Raw genomic sequence first — 19,581 nt, 5'->3', positions numbered from 1 at the left:
CTCAGTTTTTCAGCTGCAGGATTGGGGAGGCACACACAGAAGCACGGAAAATCAGTAATAATTTGTTTGGGTGTCTAGTTAATATATCTGCCTGGAAGATGGCATCAGAGCCCCATTGAGCTGATTTTTTTAAGTGTTGCTAAGGATATGATGCCATATAACTTTGTGCCACAGAATAATTTGCCAGAATTATGTCATTTTGACATCAAATGAGCAGGACCAGTGAGAAGATTTGCTTACTGTTAGTTAGATTTTTAGGTAAGCATCCTGCAAGATTCTTTCAGTCTTTGTATATCAATTAAAGCTGAAATACCACAGCATTCCAGAGACCACAGTACCTTCTACCTTTCATGGAAGCACTATTCTTTGTTGAAATTCTGCCTGTAACCAGGAGCTTACATTTTCAAAATTGACAGGGGTCAGTGTTCAGCACAGATTCAAAAAACTGGGTAATTTTTTCTAAACAGCCATCTGGAATTAGCTTATTCCTGCTCATTAAAAATACTTGTGAATTTTTTGGCGGTGTGCCTTCATCTTAATTTTTATTCTTTGGATATAAAATAGTACATAAGACAGAAGCTGTAGAACTGAAATTGCTTTTAATGCTGTTGTGAAGTAATCTTTTTATCACAGTGCTGATTAATGCATTATGAAAATATGATCACTCTATGTACATTAGTATTTCCTTCTGAATGAAAACTTGTGTTTTTATTTTTAAAGAGCTAACTCCAAACATTTTAAATTACGTATGTTAAGGTAAGGGTGATAGCTTTAAAGCTAATGGAGGTAGCAATTCAATAAAGATACAATCTTTCTACTTCAGGTCTTACAGCAGAACATTGCTTCATAATATTCTTGGCTCCTGTAATTTATACACCCTCAGAAAGATGAATTGTGGTTATTGCTTCTGTTTGTCCAGCAGGAGGAGTACAATTACTGCTAGAAAAGAAGGAAATGGTAATTAAATTGTCTATGTAAGATCCTAGCAGAAGAAAAATATATAATTCGAATAAAGCAGCATATGAGTTCCTCTGCTAGCTTTGGTGATTTTCAGAGGCTAAGAGTGAAATGTTCTTAATTTTGTATCTTCATTAAAAAACATTAAGGTCAGGAAGTCTGTATCTTTGAGGAAGTATTCAGTCTTGTGGATAGTGAGATGAGAAGAATAAATACTAGTCTTCTCATGACTACATAGTTGCTCTCTACATGGCTGTGCTGTCACAGGTTCTAGACACAGCTGGTCAAGTAGAAGCAAAAATAAATGTTTTGGCAGTATATTCTACCTAATTCATAGCAGGTTTTTAATCTTTTCATCAAAAGAAGTTTTGCTGATATATTCTGTTTCCTAGAAATGTTGCTAGAATGATTGTCATAGCAAAAACCACTGACATATAAAAACCTAAACCCCTTTGCTCTAGTTTAATTTTGTTCCCCGTTCTGCAGTTATCCATTAGTATATGGATATGAAATGACATACAGAATGTGAATTAAATTTTTTTTTTTTTTTTTAAACATGAGTGGATTTTCTCCTGTACCTCTCCTTCTTTCTCTCTGCAAAACCTGCAGTCTCTATTTTTTGTTTAGCTTTTCTGAATCCAACAGCCTGGCTGTATTCTATATTCTACACTGTTTTTATGATAGCCAAGTTGATAGACTGACTTCACCAGACTGGGACAAACATCCTCGGCATTTGCAACTGAGAATAGACGATCAGGTTAACATGTGTTACATGAGATCTCTCTTCCCCAAGAGAAAGATAAAGTCTCTTAATATATTTTGTTAGTATATTAATTTCTGTGTATATCATATTTCAGTAAAGAATCAAGATTGAATAAATTAATCTTACATTGTAAATAAAAATTTATGTAGGTTGTTTTTCACCGTGTCTCTTCTGGAACAGATACAATAGAACTCTGTTGGTCCTGGTGAAAGCTCTATCCTCTGTAAAGAGTGCTGTTTTTAAAGGAATACTGTAAACCCTTGAAAATAATAACCCAATACTCGGAATGTCAGGGACCTGTTAAATGTTTGCATGCCTTTTTTTCAGTTGTTAGCAGGGTAAAAAGAAAGTTGAATTTGGAAGCAGTGGTCATATCATTGCTTATGAGCTTGAGTGAGCTGGACCCATCATTGGTTTTGATCTCTCTCCGGTATGGTAGCATGAAGCTGTAATAGCTGTTTTCCTAGTCAATGGTAGCATTCATCGGTGGGGTCATCCATAACACTTGATGCTCACAAATGAAGACATGTCATGTATTCTGCCATGGGGTTGAGGAAGTCCCACGTGAATCCGTCAGAGACAGGCTTCCTGTGGAATGTTTTGGTATTGCTTGTTAGCGTAAAGATGCCAGATCTCATGGTTTGTAATCCATTCCTCAACATAATCCTACAGATTTACACTTTGTTTCTTATTTTGTGACAAGTTTCTATTGTACACGTTTCTATCCGTTTTTATAAGTAGCCAAGAATCCTTGCAGTTTGGCTGGATGGATAGAAGTAGCGGCTAAAGGGAACTTAAAAACCTTTAGAACAGGCAACAGCCTAGAGGGAGGGCACGGTCTGAGCTGTGTATGAAATGCTAAGTAGAAAGACAACGGCAGCTACCCATGTGAACTGAAGTTTTGACAGAGCAGTTAGGTTGTGATGCTGACAAAAGGAGAGGAGAAAAGGGGCTATCTGAAGGGCAGCTCTCACATGGTTAAAACTGTGCATTTAACAGTGGCAAGACCGCATGTGTCAGCCTGGCCCAATGTGGAAGAAAACTGCTATGGGACAAAACCCTATTGTGCCATGAGAGTTCATGCATTGGTGATGTTAGCTTATATGTGCTTATGCTTTGTGGCTCAGTCTGTGTAGTTCTTTCTCTTAGCACAGATAGTGTGATTTTGGAGCTTGTGGGGGCAGGCAGTCTCATTACTCACACTGCACTGAGATTGGTGAGTCCTAAATGGTGTTTGAACAAGAGGATCTGTTCAAAATGCATTGAAAGAGGGATTGATTAATTACTGACTAGTGTTGGGTGTTGATTTATTATAGTTTTGATTGGTTTTCTTAGAGGGGAAAAATGTTCTTGTAAGGTCTGAGAAGGAATAATAAAAATAAATTGGGTTGAGCTTTTATGTAAAGCAGCAACATCCAAAATGTATTATGATTGTTATCATCATCATAATAATTATTATTGCTGTGATTTAAATGTTTTTTTTTAAATGGTCTTTTTTTCTATTTTCATGGAGTCACATGTTTTTATTTCAATGCAGAATTGTGAAAGTAGCTCTGTTATTAAGGTCTGATTACCAAAAGACTCTATTCCTGCATATGCTTTGGTTTTTTATAGAAAGATGCTGTTCTGTCTGTACAGATTACTAGGTGAGAGCTCAGTATTGATTTCCAGGTCGTCATTGCCTCAGAGACTTTGATTCCCTTAGGATTGTGTAATGGCTGGAAAAAACACTGGTGATGCCACCTCTTCTCACTAGTAATTCAGCATCCCCAGTCTTTTGCGATAGATACTTTCATCTTTCCAGAAGGAAGGAAAGACAGAGTAGCATTCCTTGGTCCTCACTTCAGTATGAAAAGTCTTTCCTTTTCTGTACCTCTAGTTTTAACATGGGTTAGAAGGGCCAAATGCAAATGCAATCTGCCTTTCTTATGCTAGGATTTTCTGTTTCATGTGTAGGGTGATGTCTCTTCTTCCTGCTGAAGATGATGCTCAAGAGAAGGAAGGAACTCTTCTAATTAGAGTTTTAAGAGCTGTGTTATAAAGTTTTTTCTAATGTGATGCTAGATCCAGAGTGTGACTTCACTGTTGGCACTCTACTCTTCCGCTGTTTTCTGTCGAGTTTGAATACATTAAAACATTTCTGATATAATAAAACAACATATTTATGAAGATATGAAGAGAAAGTATTTTACAGCTATTAGAATTTGTGTCTTACCTTGCTTTTCTTTAAAGCTTTGGTGGGATGGTGGAAAGGGGAATAAAGATTATGTGAATGCTTTTATTTTGAGTTGATTTAACTTTGAATTAACTTGTTAACTAAGAAGAGTTTTTTTAAAAAATGGAAATGAAGCATGCATTTTCTATAGCAGCAAGAAAGGCCAATACTAACAAGAGCTGGCTTACCAGTTCAGAAAAGACTGGTGGGGTTTGCTTTTTGTTTTAGCTGGTTAACTAGAGATTTCTACTTGTTCATTAAATACTGTCTTTCTTCACAGCTTTAGTAGCCAGTATAAGCTTTTTTCCTGGGTTTATATTTTGAACCTTCATGGATATAATTTAAATCTAAGATCTCACTTTTTTACTAAATATAATTTGCTTTAACTATTCTCTGTATAATTAAAACCCAATATTCCTGAATCTAAGAATTCCTCTTTGTTAAGTCCTACTGGTTGAACGTAAAGAAGGAAAGTTCAAAAGCAGTGAGTTTTTTTTTCATTCAGTTCACTTTTATGTTCTGGTTGTAATTTAAAGTTTACTTGAAAGGTTTTAATAGTTTCCTGCTGTGATCTTGCTTTTCTAAGTGGAAAAACAGATGTGTACATTCAAAAGACAGCCTTGAGAACATAATTGTAACTTATAAATAAGAGAATGTGTGTGTTAACTCATTATCAAAGGGTAAGATGGGGTGTGAACTTGCAGTACATCTACAGTAACTGCCATATACAAATGTTTTCCTGTGATAAAAATAAGGTGTTTTATCCTTTGAAAAAGATCTATAAAACTCTCTTACACTTTTCATATTTTCTGCTGGGTGAGAGCAGGCTTTCCAGAGCAGCTGATACAGTAAATTCATTTTCTCCTGTACCCTGAGGCAACTGGGTTGTGCACCCATATCTAAAGTTACAATAATCCACTTAAGGGCAAAATTTAAAAGGTGAAGATAGGTTTATGTTGGATAATAGACAGCATTACAATGAGACCAATCCAATAGAGATACTTGGGTTTTGTAGGTACCATCTGCAAGAGTCAGGCTAGGAATGTTATTTTTATTACAAAAGAGGTGATGTTGAAATTAAATTTTCTGTGGCTGGGAGTCAAGATACAGGAGTCTTATAAATCAGACTGTTTAACAGAATGGTTTTATTATGTTCTGGAGCTTGTGTGTAGCAATCTGGCACAGTTTGAGATGGAAGATCCAGGAATAACCCATTTGAGCTTGATCTGTTCCTAAACCTTAAATACCTGAATAAGGTTTTTTAACAGTCTGGCAAAAAACCCCCAACTGTTTACATGAATAAATAAAAGATTAATAGTTTATAGCACATAAATATATCAGTGATTTCCAGTGTAGCTCAAAAATCCAATACTTGCCTTTATCTGTAAGTCTTCGGGAACAGCTCTTATGTAGTATTTCCAGTTGGTTCAAAGAACGGAATTAATTTTTAAGGGCTAAATTCTCTCTCTTCTTTCTGTCTTGTTCTAGGATGTTTTTGTATTTAGGCATGAACTTGCTCTCCTAAGAATATCTGCCTTCATGGGTCTAATAATATTAGGTGGAATAAGTGGACTCTTTTACACTCAGCTAATGGGTATTTTCACTGTAAGTATCTGATTTTAGAAGTATATATAAATAAATATGTTTTATTTTCAATAAAATTAATAAAAGCAGAAAAGCAGATTGCATTTAAGGGAAGAATAGAGAAACACTTGCACTGTGGGGACCTATTTGGTATGTGCTCTGTCAAGCCTCTTGTGTCCAAGGAATCTTAAGAAGCTTTCTAACAAACAAGTGTCTAATAATTCACCTATTAAGGCAATTTCCTGATTTGTATTAGTAAAATAAAACCATACATTGTCCCAGAATCGTGCAGCATACAAGATATGTATTTGTGGGTTTTGATTTTTATTTCTGTCTTAAACTCTTATGTGTTCTGGTCTCAATTATACTTTGTGACAGTGAGTCCCACTGATAAATCATATATTCTGAGAACACAGACTTTTTGTTAAGTATTTTATTAAATGTGCTTACATTCCTATCTCTTCAGTTACCAAACTGTCGAATGGAATCATGTACAATTTATAGTCCAAATGCATATTCTGTGTTTAAAGGTACAGAAAAAAAATCCTCTACATGGAAAAAATTTTCCAGTTAAATGAATTTGGTAATGTAATAAATATCTAAAAGAAACAAGCTTTTATTGCTGTGACATCCTGCTCTGTAAATTAGAAGTTAATCACTGCCAATGAGTTCTTGGAAGTTATCTTTAGAATCCATAGAAGTGTTTGAAGTACTGCAGTGTTGAACAGAGAGAGTACATTAGTTGTATCTGTACGTGTCTGAAAGGGTGTATGATCTGGCCTGAAAAACCTTTTAAAGACAATAATGTACAAGATTACAGCATCTTTGGGACTACAACTGATTGAGATCTGCCTGAGATTTCATTTTGGGATTATGAAGGTTTACACAGTATTAACCTTTCTAGGTGCGTAATGGAAAACCTCCTAACTGTATTATGTAATTCCTTTGTATGGAATAAAGGACAAAAATTACTGTATAGTTTTCCCTTCTGTTAGATAAAACAATAATATTGTTTATTGTTTCTATTGTATTACCTTTACATAAGTTTACTGCCTTCTGCTCTTTGTGTGACTGTAGCTATGCTGTGTATTATTTTTGCCATCCTCCAGCTACCTCACCAGACTGCTTTCTGCACTTTCTGTTAACCCTCAGGTCTACAGATTACCTTTGTGCCCCTTTACTGTGTGCCTGATTTCTTTTCCAGGGTCTTGCTGACAGGTTCTCACCTCCCTGTTTAAATGCTGGCACACAACCTTTGTGTCTGCATCCTCTAGAGTTGGGATTTTTTTCTAATCTGATACTGTGCTTTGCTGGGTATCTAACTGAATTCTGCTAACCCTCACTTCCAGTAGTGGGAGAGACAAACTCAGGGAACATTAGAGTTCAGATGCTGAAATGTGGATGTCTTTTTAGTCTCTGTTAAATGAATATATGAGAAGGAACAAAAAGCCGTGTGATTGGTACTACACTAAAACACAGAAATGATAGAGAAGAAAACAAGGAACAAAACTCGAGTCTACCATTGTGTTCTGTGTGCTGCCAGAAGCTGGACTAAATTTTGGCAGTGGCCATCAGCATCCATTCAGATACTATTACTGTACATGAAATAAAACTCTCAGACTGAACCTGATTCTGTCAGATACACCTGAAACTTGGGATGTTTCTGTTCTGACACAGGATACCAACTGTGCTGCGTCTGCAACAGGCATGAATTCCCAGTGTGTTCTTTCACTGCTCTGAGCCTTAACACTGTCAGGCTGCTACCACCACTTCAAACTCTTCTAAAGTGCTGTAAAGATCTTTTATTCTATGTCAGTTGTATAATATACTGTGAAGCACATCCCATTACACTTACTGAGCTGGCCACTACCCTGGAACAGATGTGGGCTAATAGCATTTTCAAGGCCAACCTCTTTTTATGTGCTCAAATCATAATGCTGTGGATTGCTGAGTTGCAGTATGCCTGGATAGTCTCTTTTGTCCTCTTTGTCAGACTTTGTGGAACAAACACACCACAGTAGTTGTCGGTATGGATGGGCTATGAGGCAGATGTTGGAAAGTACAGATCTTTTGCATTAGGGCCCCTCACTTCACCTTACCTGTAGAGGAGGAGCTATTGGGCTTGCCTCATATGGACAAGTTTTTAGGTTTGGGATTGTTGGGTTGAGATTGCTGGGGAAGTGGAAATCCATTACTGGGATCTCCAAACTCTAATTAATTCACACCATGTGGATGCTGTTGCACTGATTCATTGAAGAACATAGGTCATCAAGTCCATACCCTGCTCAAAGCATTTCCATACCAGCAGCACAGTTGTTTTCTTTCTTTTCATTCCTTTCTTCATGAGTATAGAATTGGCAAGAATAAACAATGTAGTCATTTTGAGGAAATCTGCTTGGGAACAACTAGTCAGACTTCAAACGAACAAAGCCAAATCTGTTTGGTGAGGTTGTGCTTAGTCTGCAAGTTGTATCAGAAAATCTTTCTGTGCAAATGTTTTTTTATTGTCAGCATTGTAGTGTGGGGATTTGCTTCCTCCATAAGCACTTAGTAACAGCTTTGGCGAGCCAGTGGGAAAGGCAGAGGAGAGGGCAGCAGGTGAGTGAGTAGTTTCGCTGCAGGCTCCCCAAAGACATGCCTATGATGCATAGAATAGGGAAACAAAGAAACTGGGTATACCCACCCACAGTGCTGAGTGCACAGCATGGAAGACATTCAAGCCCTGTAGAAGCAATGAACCGTGATCACTAAGAGACAGTGATGTTCCTACTGTGTACTGTGCTGGAGTTACTGTTCAGCATCTAACCTTCCTGTATAAACTAAGCAAATCATATCTGAAATGAGCTCTATTTAAAATAATGAATTAATGATGAAATTAAGCTTAACTTAGTAGAAGGTACAGATCAAAATGTATTTAACAGCAGAACACTGTCCTTGAAGTGTAATAGTGCAGACTTGAGGTTAATTTAAAAGAAACTCAAATTGAAGGCAGAGATATGCACAGTTAAAGCATTCATGCTGTATTAATTGCTCCGTAGCTATTCTTGGAAGCATTAATATTCAGTGATTTCTGAAGCTGCCCAGGGATGTGTGCAAGAGAGGTGGACAAGAGCATGGGCCTTTTGAAAAAGGTGAAGCAGAGGAGCTCTTAACTTGTGCTTGTACAGGAAATCAGATAATAAACATTTTCCTAGTTCGTGCTCCATGCCTGTGTTCGCAGTTTAACATCAAACCAAGATTAGTTCCACAGCTCCTGGATAAAAGCTATTTTTAAATAATAGAGACGATCAGCACTGCAGCTCTGTGATCTAAACTTTGATTGATACATACTGTTGCTAAATGTGTCCAGTGAGTTCAGATTTGTGGGGTTTAACATTATTATTTACCTATATTTCAAATGCTGCCAAAATTGTATTTTTGGAAAGAAAAATAAACTCAAGATTTATAAAACTTTTGACCCTTTTGTAGCAAAGCTCACTGATTCTCCATAAGGTAGACTTGTTTGACTGTCATTGAATAATTTTCTGGAAATCAAGCCACTAGTTTCTGTTTCATCCAAGCAATATAAAGCTAACTTTTGCAGGAATATGGACATGCATATAAAAAAAATCCCCAGTCTTCCAGTATCTTCTACATACACAGAATGTGCTCTGCTTAGTGTCAGTCTCACAGAAGCGATGTGGGATGATAAAACCACAGAGTTGTTTGTTCTTTAGCATCATCAGTAATAAGGAGCTAGGACCTGAAATGGCAACTTTGTGCTTCATTGTTTATGGTTGATTTCCACAGTCTGATGGCTCTGCTCAAATGTAAATGATTAGAATGTACAGTGCATTATGAAGCACAATATGTACCCTAGATCAGAGCACTCATGCTGATTCTTTGTATTTACGTAAGTTTACCCTTTTGTCATTGCAGCAAGATAGATAAAGTTGAATGTATAGAATTAATCTGCCTTAACTGACCTTTGTGTACAGCATTTTTGTAAGCAGAGTTGCTCTTTACTAGAATTAAGCTAAGTGATAACTTGACAAGCCATAAGAATGAGTACAGGTCTTTCATAGGATATTAAGGGGAAATACTGGCATTTTCTCCTCTTTGATAAATTTTTTCAGATGTCAAAAAATGTTGCCCAACTGAACATGTAATGGAAAGGATATATCTGATATTTTCCAGCATGTTTTTCTGGAACGGGGCAGTAGCTAAAACAGGAAAGCAAAGCAGCACATTATGAAGTGCAGGTGAAATAATTCTGCTGTGTGTGTTGGCACTTTCCAAAATTCAGTGTTACTGTGCAGTTGACTGATCTTCTGTGCCTGTCTTTGCGTAACTCTTATTGGTTACAACAGTAGATCCATTATGTAAAAGTTCTTTAAGAAAAAAAATGCATGTAATCTGCTGTTAACCTGTTTCATGTGTGTTCAACAGATACTAAGATGCTTGGGAAAAATGTGTTCTCTGGTAAAAATTAAAACCTTGTAGCTTGTGTACTCAAATTTGGCTCTTGAACAGAGAATGTTCTTAAGGCTTGAGAAGGTGATTGATATGCCAGGTTAGCTAACATGCAGTAATTTCTCTGAGTACATTTACAGCCTCTCTTACATCATTAGCACAAGGCTATCATCTGGAGATCCAGGAAGCCAAAGAGCAAAGAGGTGACTTCCTACAACGAGAGAACCGTTGGTTGCAAAAAATGTCCTTAGAGGAACTTTTGACATGAATTGTTCCAATGAAGAGGGGACCAGCTGAGGTGGCCTCTATATAGGAGATTAGTGCTTTCTTCCTAGAAACTAGCATATGTGAAACACACTTCTAGTGGAAGGGGCACTTGGCTTTTTTCATCTTCCTTCTCCAGTTGCTTTCCCCAAGGTCTGTTTGCCTTTAGTCTCATCATCATCCTGAATTTTAACGCTTCTTCCAGCATTTTATTTGGATACTTCGGAAATAGAAGTATCTAAGTTCTCTCTAATGCAGAAGCCTCTGAAATAGGGAGAAATTTAAGATCCTAATTTAGGAACTCTATGATCCTAAGAAGATACTCTTCTTAAAATCTCAGCATAACAATTAGTCTTCTTATAATTCTCATGTTTCTAGAGAACTGGGTGGAAGAAATCAGTTTCACCCATGAAGAAAGCACTGTCCAATGTAATTTCCAAAATGATCATGCATTTATATTGAAGGCCTGCTTATCTTCCATGCTTGGTGCTTGCTTTACCATGCAAAGTCTATCTAGAAAAGAATATTTTGCACTTAATGTAGAAGAAAATCAGAGGAGGACATATCTCTGTTACTTGATTTTATTTCTAATCACTTTTTTTCTGTAGTTATCCTTAAATAATAAAATTTAATTGGAAGCCAAATGAAATGCTATCAAGAAATTTACTTGCTTTCTCAAGACCTAGTTTCTTGACGTGTTTTTTAAGTCCTCTATTATTTGATATTTTTATATGTAACAGACACTTGTTTTCCTAAAAAAATGCATAACTAGCCTATTTATTCATTTATTCATAGGAAAAGACATAAATTCACCTAGAAAAAAAAAATCTCTTATCAACTACAGATTGCTTCTGATTTATGATTCTAGGAGTTAAAGAGCTGCAATTCAGGCTCTTTTATAAAGGTGGAACCATCGGGCTGCTCATGTATGTATTAGTACAAGCCTAGCCCTGGAATTTGTATTCCTCTTGCTTATGTTCTATTTTTGCTTTAAGAAAGTACTTCTGTATGTCTTTCACATCACTTCAGTTAAATGATGTTAAAAACCAGTTTTTTCTGTTTATGCAGTAAGAGTCTGACATTGGTTATGTTTGATCTACAAGGCGTTACTGTAGAACAAGTAATAAATAATATAGCATGCTTTTTTAAACAGTGGCTTGTCTGATTATTTGATATTTATTCATAACTAGTGAGGTTTAAACTGCACCAGACACTACTAAGAACCATTCAGCTTGCTGACCTTTTTTAAGGCTGGTACCTTTTGCACATGTGAGGTGTTCTTCCTCTCAAGATCTGTGGTGTTCGTTATTTTGTTGGCTGCCACCTGTCTGAAGCAATCAGCCACTTCTTTCTCTTCCTCTGTACAAAAGGAAAATCCTGTCTTCCCATGGATGGTGGAAGGTAACAGGATAATCAGTTCAGCAGTGATCCTCTGATGTCATTGTGAGAGCCCTGTAAAAGCAGATTATCTGTGACCCAGATAAAATAATTAGAAATTACTTGGATGCGTACAAATAACTGATCTACTAATCTAATTTCCAAAGTTAAAAAAGGCCTGTCTCCCTACATAACATTGCCAGATGTTTCAGTTAAACAGCATCCTTTGCAGATACTAATCTGAACCCTAATTTTAAAGGATTACCTTTGATTGTTTTTTATTTCAAACACTAAACAGTTTGTGTTTTCATTTTTCCATATGTTCAAAGAAAGTATTTATATGGAATTAAAGAAATTTTCTTCTTTTTTCCACTATAGACCATCAAATATGATTTTATGTGATTTGTGCGTGTTAGTATTGCAGACAAAAACTTTTCGTTAAAATTATTTAAAAATTAACTTGTTTCTCTGGGGCAGAACTATGTAATAGATGGGCTTTTATAAATTTAATAGATACCATGTGGTCTTTATGCAAGGTAGTAGATGTACTATTATAAACTAAGTGGACAGTGATTTTGTTAATTAATGCTACTGGGGTTTCCTGTTAATTAACTGTTTGAATGGTGTACGATGATATGCCAATATCCTGGTGCATCAGCATTGTATGGATGGGGTGGAGAGAAATTTCCCTTTATTTGCTTTGGGGAAGATGGAAGGAAAAATAGTTTAACAGCTGGTGTTCAACTACAAGTTCTGTCTGGTGCACAATATGATGCCTACCACATAAATTTTTCCCCTTAGAAGTATTTAGAAATGTTATTTGTTAAGTGCTATGTTTTATTGTTGCAGTGTTTCTCCTTTTCACCTTCAAGTAGCAAATGTATTTCACTAGTTATTTTTTGTTGTTCTTGTAAACAGATCCATCTACACATGAAAGTCTTGAAATTGCTAAGTCATATATTTTAACTGTTTTACTTAGTGTGACTGATATTTACAGTGAGAATATAGTAAGGAACATTATTAATTTTGCTCAGGGCTTCTTTACTTCTCAAATGGACAAAAACTTCCTTTTAAGGAAATTGGAAGAAGATGGAAATTGTACAAATTAATTTTCCGATGTATTGATCTCAAAGGAATATTTTCAAGCAGTTTATTTTCTTTAGAATTATCATCTCATGTTATAGCATAATACAAAAATGAAGTGCAAACAAAAAAAATGCCAGTGAAAAATTTAAAATTCTTTGTGTAATTAGTAAGACAAAATTTTAAGAAGACTGAAGTGCAAAATAATGAAAATGTAACTGCAGTTATTCTGTTAATAAAACCAAAGGCTTTTTAATTCTTTGCATATTTCATAGTGTTGATCCATTGCTGTTTTAATACACAGACTCATCTAGTTGTGCTAAAATGCTTTTTGTCTTTAAAAGTATCTTATAATTAAAAATATTTGTCATCATATATTTAATCAGATAATTTATTAAGTACTATTTTGATTAGTGAAATACTAAGGGCTTTTCCTGTTTTTTTCAAACATAGCAGAAATGTAATCAAGGAACAATTAATCCTCATAATTAAGTTTAGCACAGAAGAAATTAGGTTTGGTAGGGGAAATTAGGATTCCCAGGCAAATGTGTTCTTTACCTGGATATAATAATGTGTAAGATACAAAGTAATTGTAGAGGGAGAGCAGAAGGTTTATAAACTATAAACCCAAATAGTAATTTGAAATTAGAGGTATAATTAGAGATTATAGAAAATAAATTCATGTTCATGTTGTCTGCCTATACCTTCCCTGTTATTCTTATCCCCTCCCCTTTTCCTGTCTCTGCCTTTGATCCACCTATATGTAAATCTCCTATTAGAAGAGCGAATGAAGTCTTATAAATTTGTCAGGAATTAGTGATGTCCTGGTCTTTCAGTGGGATTTTGTTAACTGTGTAAAGTCTTTTGTACCTTTACCTTATTTTTCTCAAATAGACTAGCAATTTGTTTAACATTTTTAATGAATGTATCCTGATAGTCTTAAGCACCTATTTACCATCAAAATAAATTTTCATTTATTTAAAAAACCTCTTTCATGAGCTATTAAAATGTGAGAATAAATTCAAGTGTAAGACACACTAAGTGGCAAGAGATCTCTGTTTTATTTAGATCACTACATGGTTTATGTAAAGTGGGAATACTTTTATTGAAAATAATTACAATATTATTAAGGAAAAGCATGTTAGAAAATTAATCAAAGAGATTTTATACTGTGTGGAGATTCAAAAATATCATGCCAAAAACATCCTGTTCATCACTTAAGGAGGAAGTTGTTTTACATCTCAGTTTTTCTAACTAGTAAAGGAAGTACCTTTAACCAATTGAAAATAAGTAACTATAATACTGATGTTTGAGTGTTCTGGGGGCTGAGTACATTTTGTTTAAATGTTGCTTGTCAAATTTAGACATCAGACCATTAAAATGGCTTCTGTCTGAGGTATGTCAACAGCTAGCCTTCCTAAGCATTTTTTTCTTAATATTTTTGTCTTAAGAAGGTATTTGTAAGTATCACAAAAAAAAAAAAGTGTTGTCATGTGTCTTGCTGTCATGCAGCTATCTGCACCTAACACACCAAGGATTTGAAATAGACTGAAGAAGAGAGATCTGTTTGTATCATCCTCTTTGTAGATTTGTTCCTAATTTGTTATCAGAGGCTTTTTCGTTATATTATTTTCTAATATCTGAAAAATACATTGGAAATCTGTTTAACTAAATTCATCAGAGCATAGAGAAATGTAGGAGTATTCCCTAGATATAACACAGTGTAGCTTCATTTTTCATTTTGCACACAATTCTCTGATTTAGTGACTTGAAGTTAAAACTCAACTAGTAATTTTCAGGCTGAACCTAAGTGTGGTTGATAAAATTAATCATATTATCTTTTGTGAGAAGTCTAGATTAAGAAAACAATGCTAAAAAGTGGCCAAATGTAAACCCCACATGTAATTAATGTGAAAAAGGAAAATTTCTGAAATACAAAGTATTCTTTCTATGAGATGTTCAGTATTTTATATTTTTCAGTTGGTCACCTGTCATTTACATACACACAATGAAAGGATATTAGGTAGAAGAAATGGAAAAATGTATTGTTCAGATAGAGGATATGTTGTATTGTGCTTTCCGATAGAAGCAATGTCTGCAAATCCAGAAAGGCTTGCAAGTTTTGTTTTTTCTCTTTCTGCTTTATTATACTTTCCTGCTGATTCTTAAATACTGAGTATGTGAAAATACCATATTAAGAAAGCATAGCAAAATGCTTACATTCTTCTATTGCAAGTATTAAATAGAGCTGTGTTTATTATATGTCACTTTAAGCAAACACGGAAGAAAAATCAAACCAGGTACTGTGGCTGCATGCTTTGGAGTTAGTCCTGTGAATTACAAATTACAGCTTCTCCTTTGGAAAACATGAATCAGTAAGAGGAAAATATTCTTTTGATGTGCTTCTTCCATGATAAATTGTTCATGATGAATTCCATCCTATAGCAAAGTTGTGATCTTTTTAAAAAAACCTTTTTTTTCAGGCAGTTGGTTATGCTAATTAAAAACGTAGATGTGAAAGATTTATTCTTCATAGTAGCTAGTGCAGGTGCGTTCATTTGCAAATGAATTTTAAGTTGGTCTGCAGAATTCAGTTGGTGCTTTTATATGTGTCTTTCCATTCCTCTCATAACAGTCTTAGCTATAGCAGTAGCTTACTTCAGTTAGCGTAGACAAGCTGCTCTTACAGACTTGTAGTAAGTCCTCAAAGCAAAAAAATTCCTCATCCCCTCAGCAGACTCTAAACGCTTTGCCATTTTCCTCTTGTTTTACAGTGATAAGTTTTTAATGATTGCTGTGTTTATTTCCTTTAGTTTATTTTGTCTTTCTCACTAAGGTATGATTTTTTTTCCTAGTTGCTTTAAGATGCTTATCAATGGGTATGTGTCTCTGAATAACCAGGTGCAGGAACAATAGTTGTTTGCAATCCAGATGATGACTGAGGGTCGAGATGACTCATCATGTGAAATTAATCAGTTGTGGGTTAGAAAATTTTGTCATGTATGCAATTGTAAATTTTATGGGATTTTTGGAGATGGAGATTACTAGAACTCAATAGATATGCCATGTTTGCACATACGAAGTTATTTTCAACTTTTGGATGAGTGCCAATTCTCCAAAAGATTTTAACATCATTAGCAGTGAATCTGGAAGAAAGAAATATCTTAGCAGAGTTCTATTTGTATTAATAGTAATCCAAGCTGATAGTAGATGCAGACAGCCAAAGCCTCTTAGGCTGAACAGATAATACCTATGTTGTAGCAAAACCTTGGTATACATCAAATGCATAATTAAGAGAGATGATATTCTGCTTGAAAGTCATTTCTGAGATGTATTAATGAACAGAACACCTTGTCATTCAGAAGAGTAGTGGTTATTGTGGTCCCCCTGTCTCCATAAGAAGAAAAATTCATCTAACTGACGAGAAAGCCTTAAATAATAGGCCAAAACTCAACTGTGGTCCTATCCTTTTCCTTCCTCTCCTGTCTCCAGAGGGGCTACCGAGTTTCCTGGGGTGCTGTGAAGTTTCACTTTCATGTGAAAAGGTAAATTGGTTCCCTCTCAAATGAAAGTACATTTCAAATGAGCCCAACTGTTTGGCAGCAGTGTTGGGGGAGGGAAGCTGTGAAGGCAATTTGTTTTTTTAAGTTCAGTCACCAGCACTTGTTAAGCAGCTGAACTTCAGAGAGATGTTTCCTCCCATTCCCTCCAGCCCTAGTTCACAGCTTTTAAAATGTGACTATAAACTTCTTTTAATTCTGAAAAAGTATCCCAGAAGCAAAGGATTCACTGCTCAGTCCCAATTCCTTTACTGTAAAGCAAAAGTACTCTGAAGTAGACATTAGCATTTTAATGGAAGAAGGAAGGCAGGCAGGCAGGCAGGAAGGCAGGTTTCCTTTGACTTCCTATGTAACTAAAATCCTTAGTATATTTTAAAGGTGTAGAAGCTTGACAGTCTTTCCTTACAGTAATTTTCTGCAGTTCCTGTTTTGATGCTTTCACTTAGTTTGTTAATTTAATGAGTTACATTTTTGAGGGGAGCAGAGCCTGGTGAGCATCTTTCAGGTCTTGATAACATGCTGTGATAACAAAAAGAAATACAGCCCCCTGTTCCCAACCTGGGAATTCCTCCAAAAATTGCAAATACAGTATTTTAGGGAGCAGTGTTAGTGAATAAACAATGAGGAGAAACATAGCACAAAGCCATATTTAAGATATTATTTTGTTATGTTACTTCTGCACCCAAAGCTGTTTTAAGGCTCCTTTTGTGAAAGGATAGCATAAATCTTTGATAGCTAGATATCAATTATAGTCTGGACTAGCATGCTACAAATAATCAGTAGCAATCAAATATACCAATATTATTTTGTACTATCAGGTAGACAGCTTTGAGTTGACCAGAAGATAATTCCTAAAGCTGAGATATTTTTGCAGGTACAGAAGGAGCTATAACATCTCATGAAAATGGTGTTACAACCTCACTGAAACATCATGGAACTAATATCTCTGTTTACTTAGTCCTTTTTATTCAGAAAGCTGTGTGTGATTTTCTGTGGTCAGAAAAGCTGGAATTTGTTCTGACAAGAGTTGGAAATAAAGCTAGCCCAAGGCAGCAGAATATCCCTTGGCCATGCAGTCAGGTCCTGCCCTAACTAGGAGAATAGCTTGTATCCTGTAATGCTTTTCTGCCACCTGTGGCAGGTGAGAGGGAATATGCTAGAGAGGCCCATAAGGTGGAGAGGAGAAGCAATTTACCTATGGGAATCAAAACAACAGTCTGCTTCCTCCCGTCCTGTCCTCTCTCACTACTGAGTGGTTGTTCAAATCCACCTAATGATAGGGCCAGAATGGTTTATGTAGTCTGCTGTGGGCATGTCTTTCCTGCACAAACAAGGAAGAATTTGTTCATCCTAGTGGGATGGCATGAGAAGAGGTGACTTCTCTCCTTTGCAGTTGTGCATCTGGGATTCAGTGGTAGGTTGTGGGCAGAATGAAGATCTTTGCCATTTAGCATGTGGTAAGGGATCCTGTTCCAAAACTCATCAGAGCTGGGAAGAGGATTTAAAAGGACAAAATTTGGCAAGGGGAGTTGAGGCCACCCATGTCTGGTGAAGCAGGGAAGCAGCTTCCTGTACATTATTTCCCACTCACATTTCACCCTTCCCCTTCAAAGCTTTATGAAAGATGGTGGCAGAATCTCAGCAGTGCCTGCACTGATTTGGATGCACTGATGGCAGGAACAATCAAGGACCACAGTATGGTTTTATTGCTAGGTAGTGTTTCCAGATGACAATGAAGTTGCAGACTAATTAAACCACAGCCCTTGTGTCTCTGTATGGCTGGGACAATAGACTAGCTCTTGGTTTCATTCAAACGCTAGTGTAGTCTGACAGGTGCATTATGTGCATGCCTAAATCAATGAACAGTAAAGGGAAATATCAAGCTGCCATGAAAAGGAGATGGAACCATGAGAAATATTGAAGTTATTGTATTTTGGACCTCATGAGTGGTTTTGGGACATACTGAACTATGAATGTACATTGAAAACACTAATACTGCTGGAGTTAAAATTGAAGTGATACAAAGCAAGCTTTTTTGTTATACAGTGCAAAAGTGAGAAAAAAATACTATTGTTTGTAGGTTTAAAAGTTCTATTTGGGGGGGATCTGAGCTTAAATTTATTTGTTAATTATAAAACTTTGTGACTCATTAAATATTAGTCATGTTCAGAAAAGAAAAGTATGAATTTAATTTACTGTTAGCTGCAGGAGTGCCTTCAGTCTGCACATTATTTAGTTTTTGTTACATTTTAAAAGAGTAATTTTTCTAGTTGATATTTACCTGTAGCGACTATGGAAACTGATGGTATATTCCTAGTGGTGCTGTTTGCATTATAATAGTAATGAAGATGACTATTTTAAAACTTCTTAATAGCACCTGCTTTTCAAATTACTACATCTGATAGTAGTTGCATTTACTAAATTTTCCTGTGGTTATCTTAGTGGACTACTCCAAGTCTGGAATGCGTGCTTGTGAAAACTATGTCAAGAGTGTACCTTACACACGTTACTTCTAAATGTCCCATGAACTAATTGTAATATCTGATTTTTAGCTGTAATGCTGTATTTTCTGATGACATTCTGTGGTATGTGCTGTCGTAGCAAAACTACACAGTATAGTTTCACATCATGTTTGTAAAAATCATTTAACAGACTGAGTAAATCTGTGCATATAATCTCACAGCTGTTTAAAACTGATATGGTGTATGAGTAATATGTAACCTTCTGGAGTAATGCCAAAGCGGTGTACGCTAAGAATTGATTCCCTGCTTTATTTAGTTGCTTTCATAGTGACATTTTAACTGTTAGGAATGTAAATAAATACTTTTTCATTGTGTTTTCTTCAACAGGACACTACAAGTATAGAGAAAATGTCAAACTGTTGTGAAGACATGTAAGTACTGTAAAACTTCTACATTTATTTGCTGAAAAGCTGAAGGAGTAGTTGTTTTAAACTGTGTGAGAGAGAAAAGGAAGTGAGGGCACTTTGTTAAGACTATTTTGCAGGCTACTGTGCTCTGTACTTCCTATCTCTAGCAGCAGCTCACTAATCTTTTAATACTGGTTGTACACAAAGTAACCTCACGTTATTCCTGTTCCTTCCCTACCCAAAGCCAGTTGAACTATATTTTCTTTCAAAAGTACAGATCAAAAGACCCTTTCTGCTGTGTCTTGACATACATTTCATTGATTCCGAGGTTCTCCTCTGCTTCAAAAGTTGCCTTTGGTTGATTGACGACACAGATATTTTCTGTTCTCCGAAGTTAAGTCTCAGCTGCATGCCGTAATGAAAGAAAAGCTGTATTTGTGATGCTGGGACACAATTC

General features: G+C 35.8%; 1 protein-coding gene across 5 annotated transcripts in view; it reads left to right on the top strand.

Moving 5' to 3' along the window:
* The window catches only part of ZDHHC21 (zDHHC palmitoyltransferase 21), a 45,206-nt gene that overhangs the window by 17,544 nt on the left and 8,081 nt on the right, over positions 1–19,581 (top strand). For all 5 annotated transcript variants that reach the window (XM_074855800.1, XM_074855796.1, XM_074855798.1 and 2 more), the window contains 2 exons: positions 5,424–5,540; positions 19,105–19,148. In XM_074855800.1, the coding sequence (XP_074711901.1) occupies positions 5,424–5,540; positions 19,105–19,148 (161 nt within the window). The remainder of the gene's footprint in view (positions 1–5,423; positions 5,541–19,104; positions 19,149–19,581) is intronic.

Source organism: Strix uralensis, chromosome Z, assembly GCF_047716275.1.
Source record: "Strix uralensis isolate ZFMK-TIS-50842 chromosome Z, bStrUra1, whole genome shotgun sequence".
Lineage (NCBI taxonomy): Eukaryota > Metazoa > Chordata > Aves > Strigiformes > Strigidae > Strix > Strix uralensis.
Note: the sequence above shows the minus strand (reverse complement) of the source record. Positions and strands in the feature narration are given on the sequence as shown.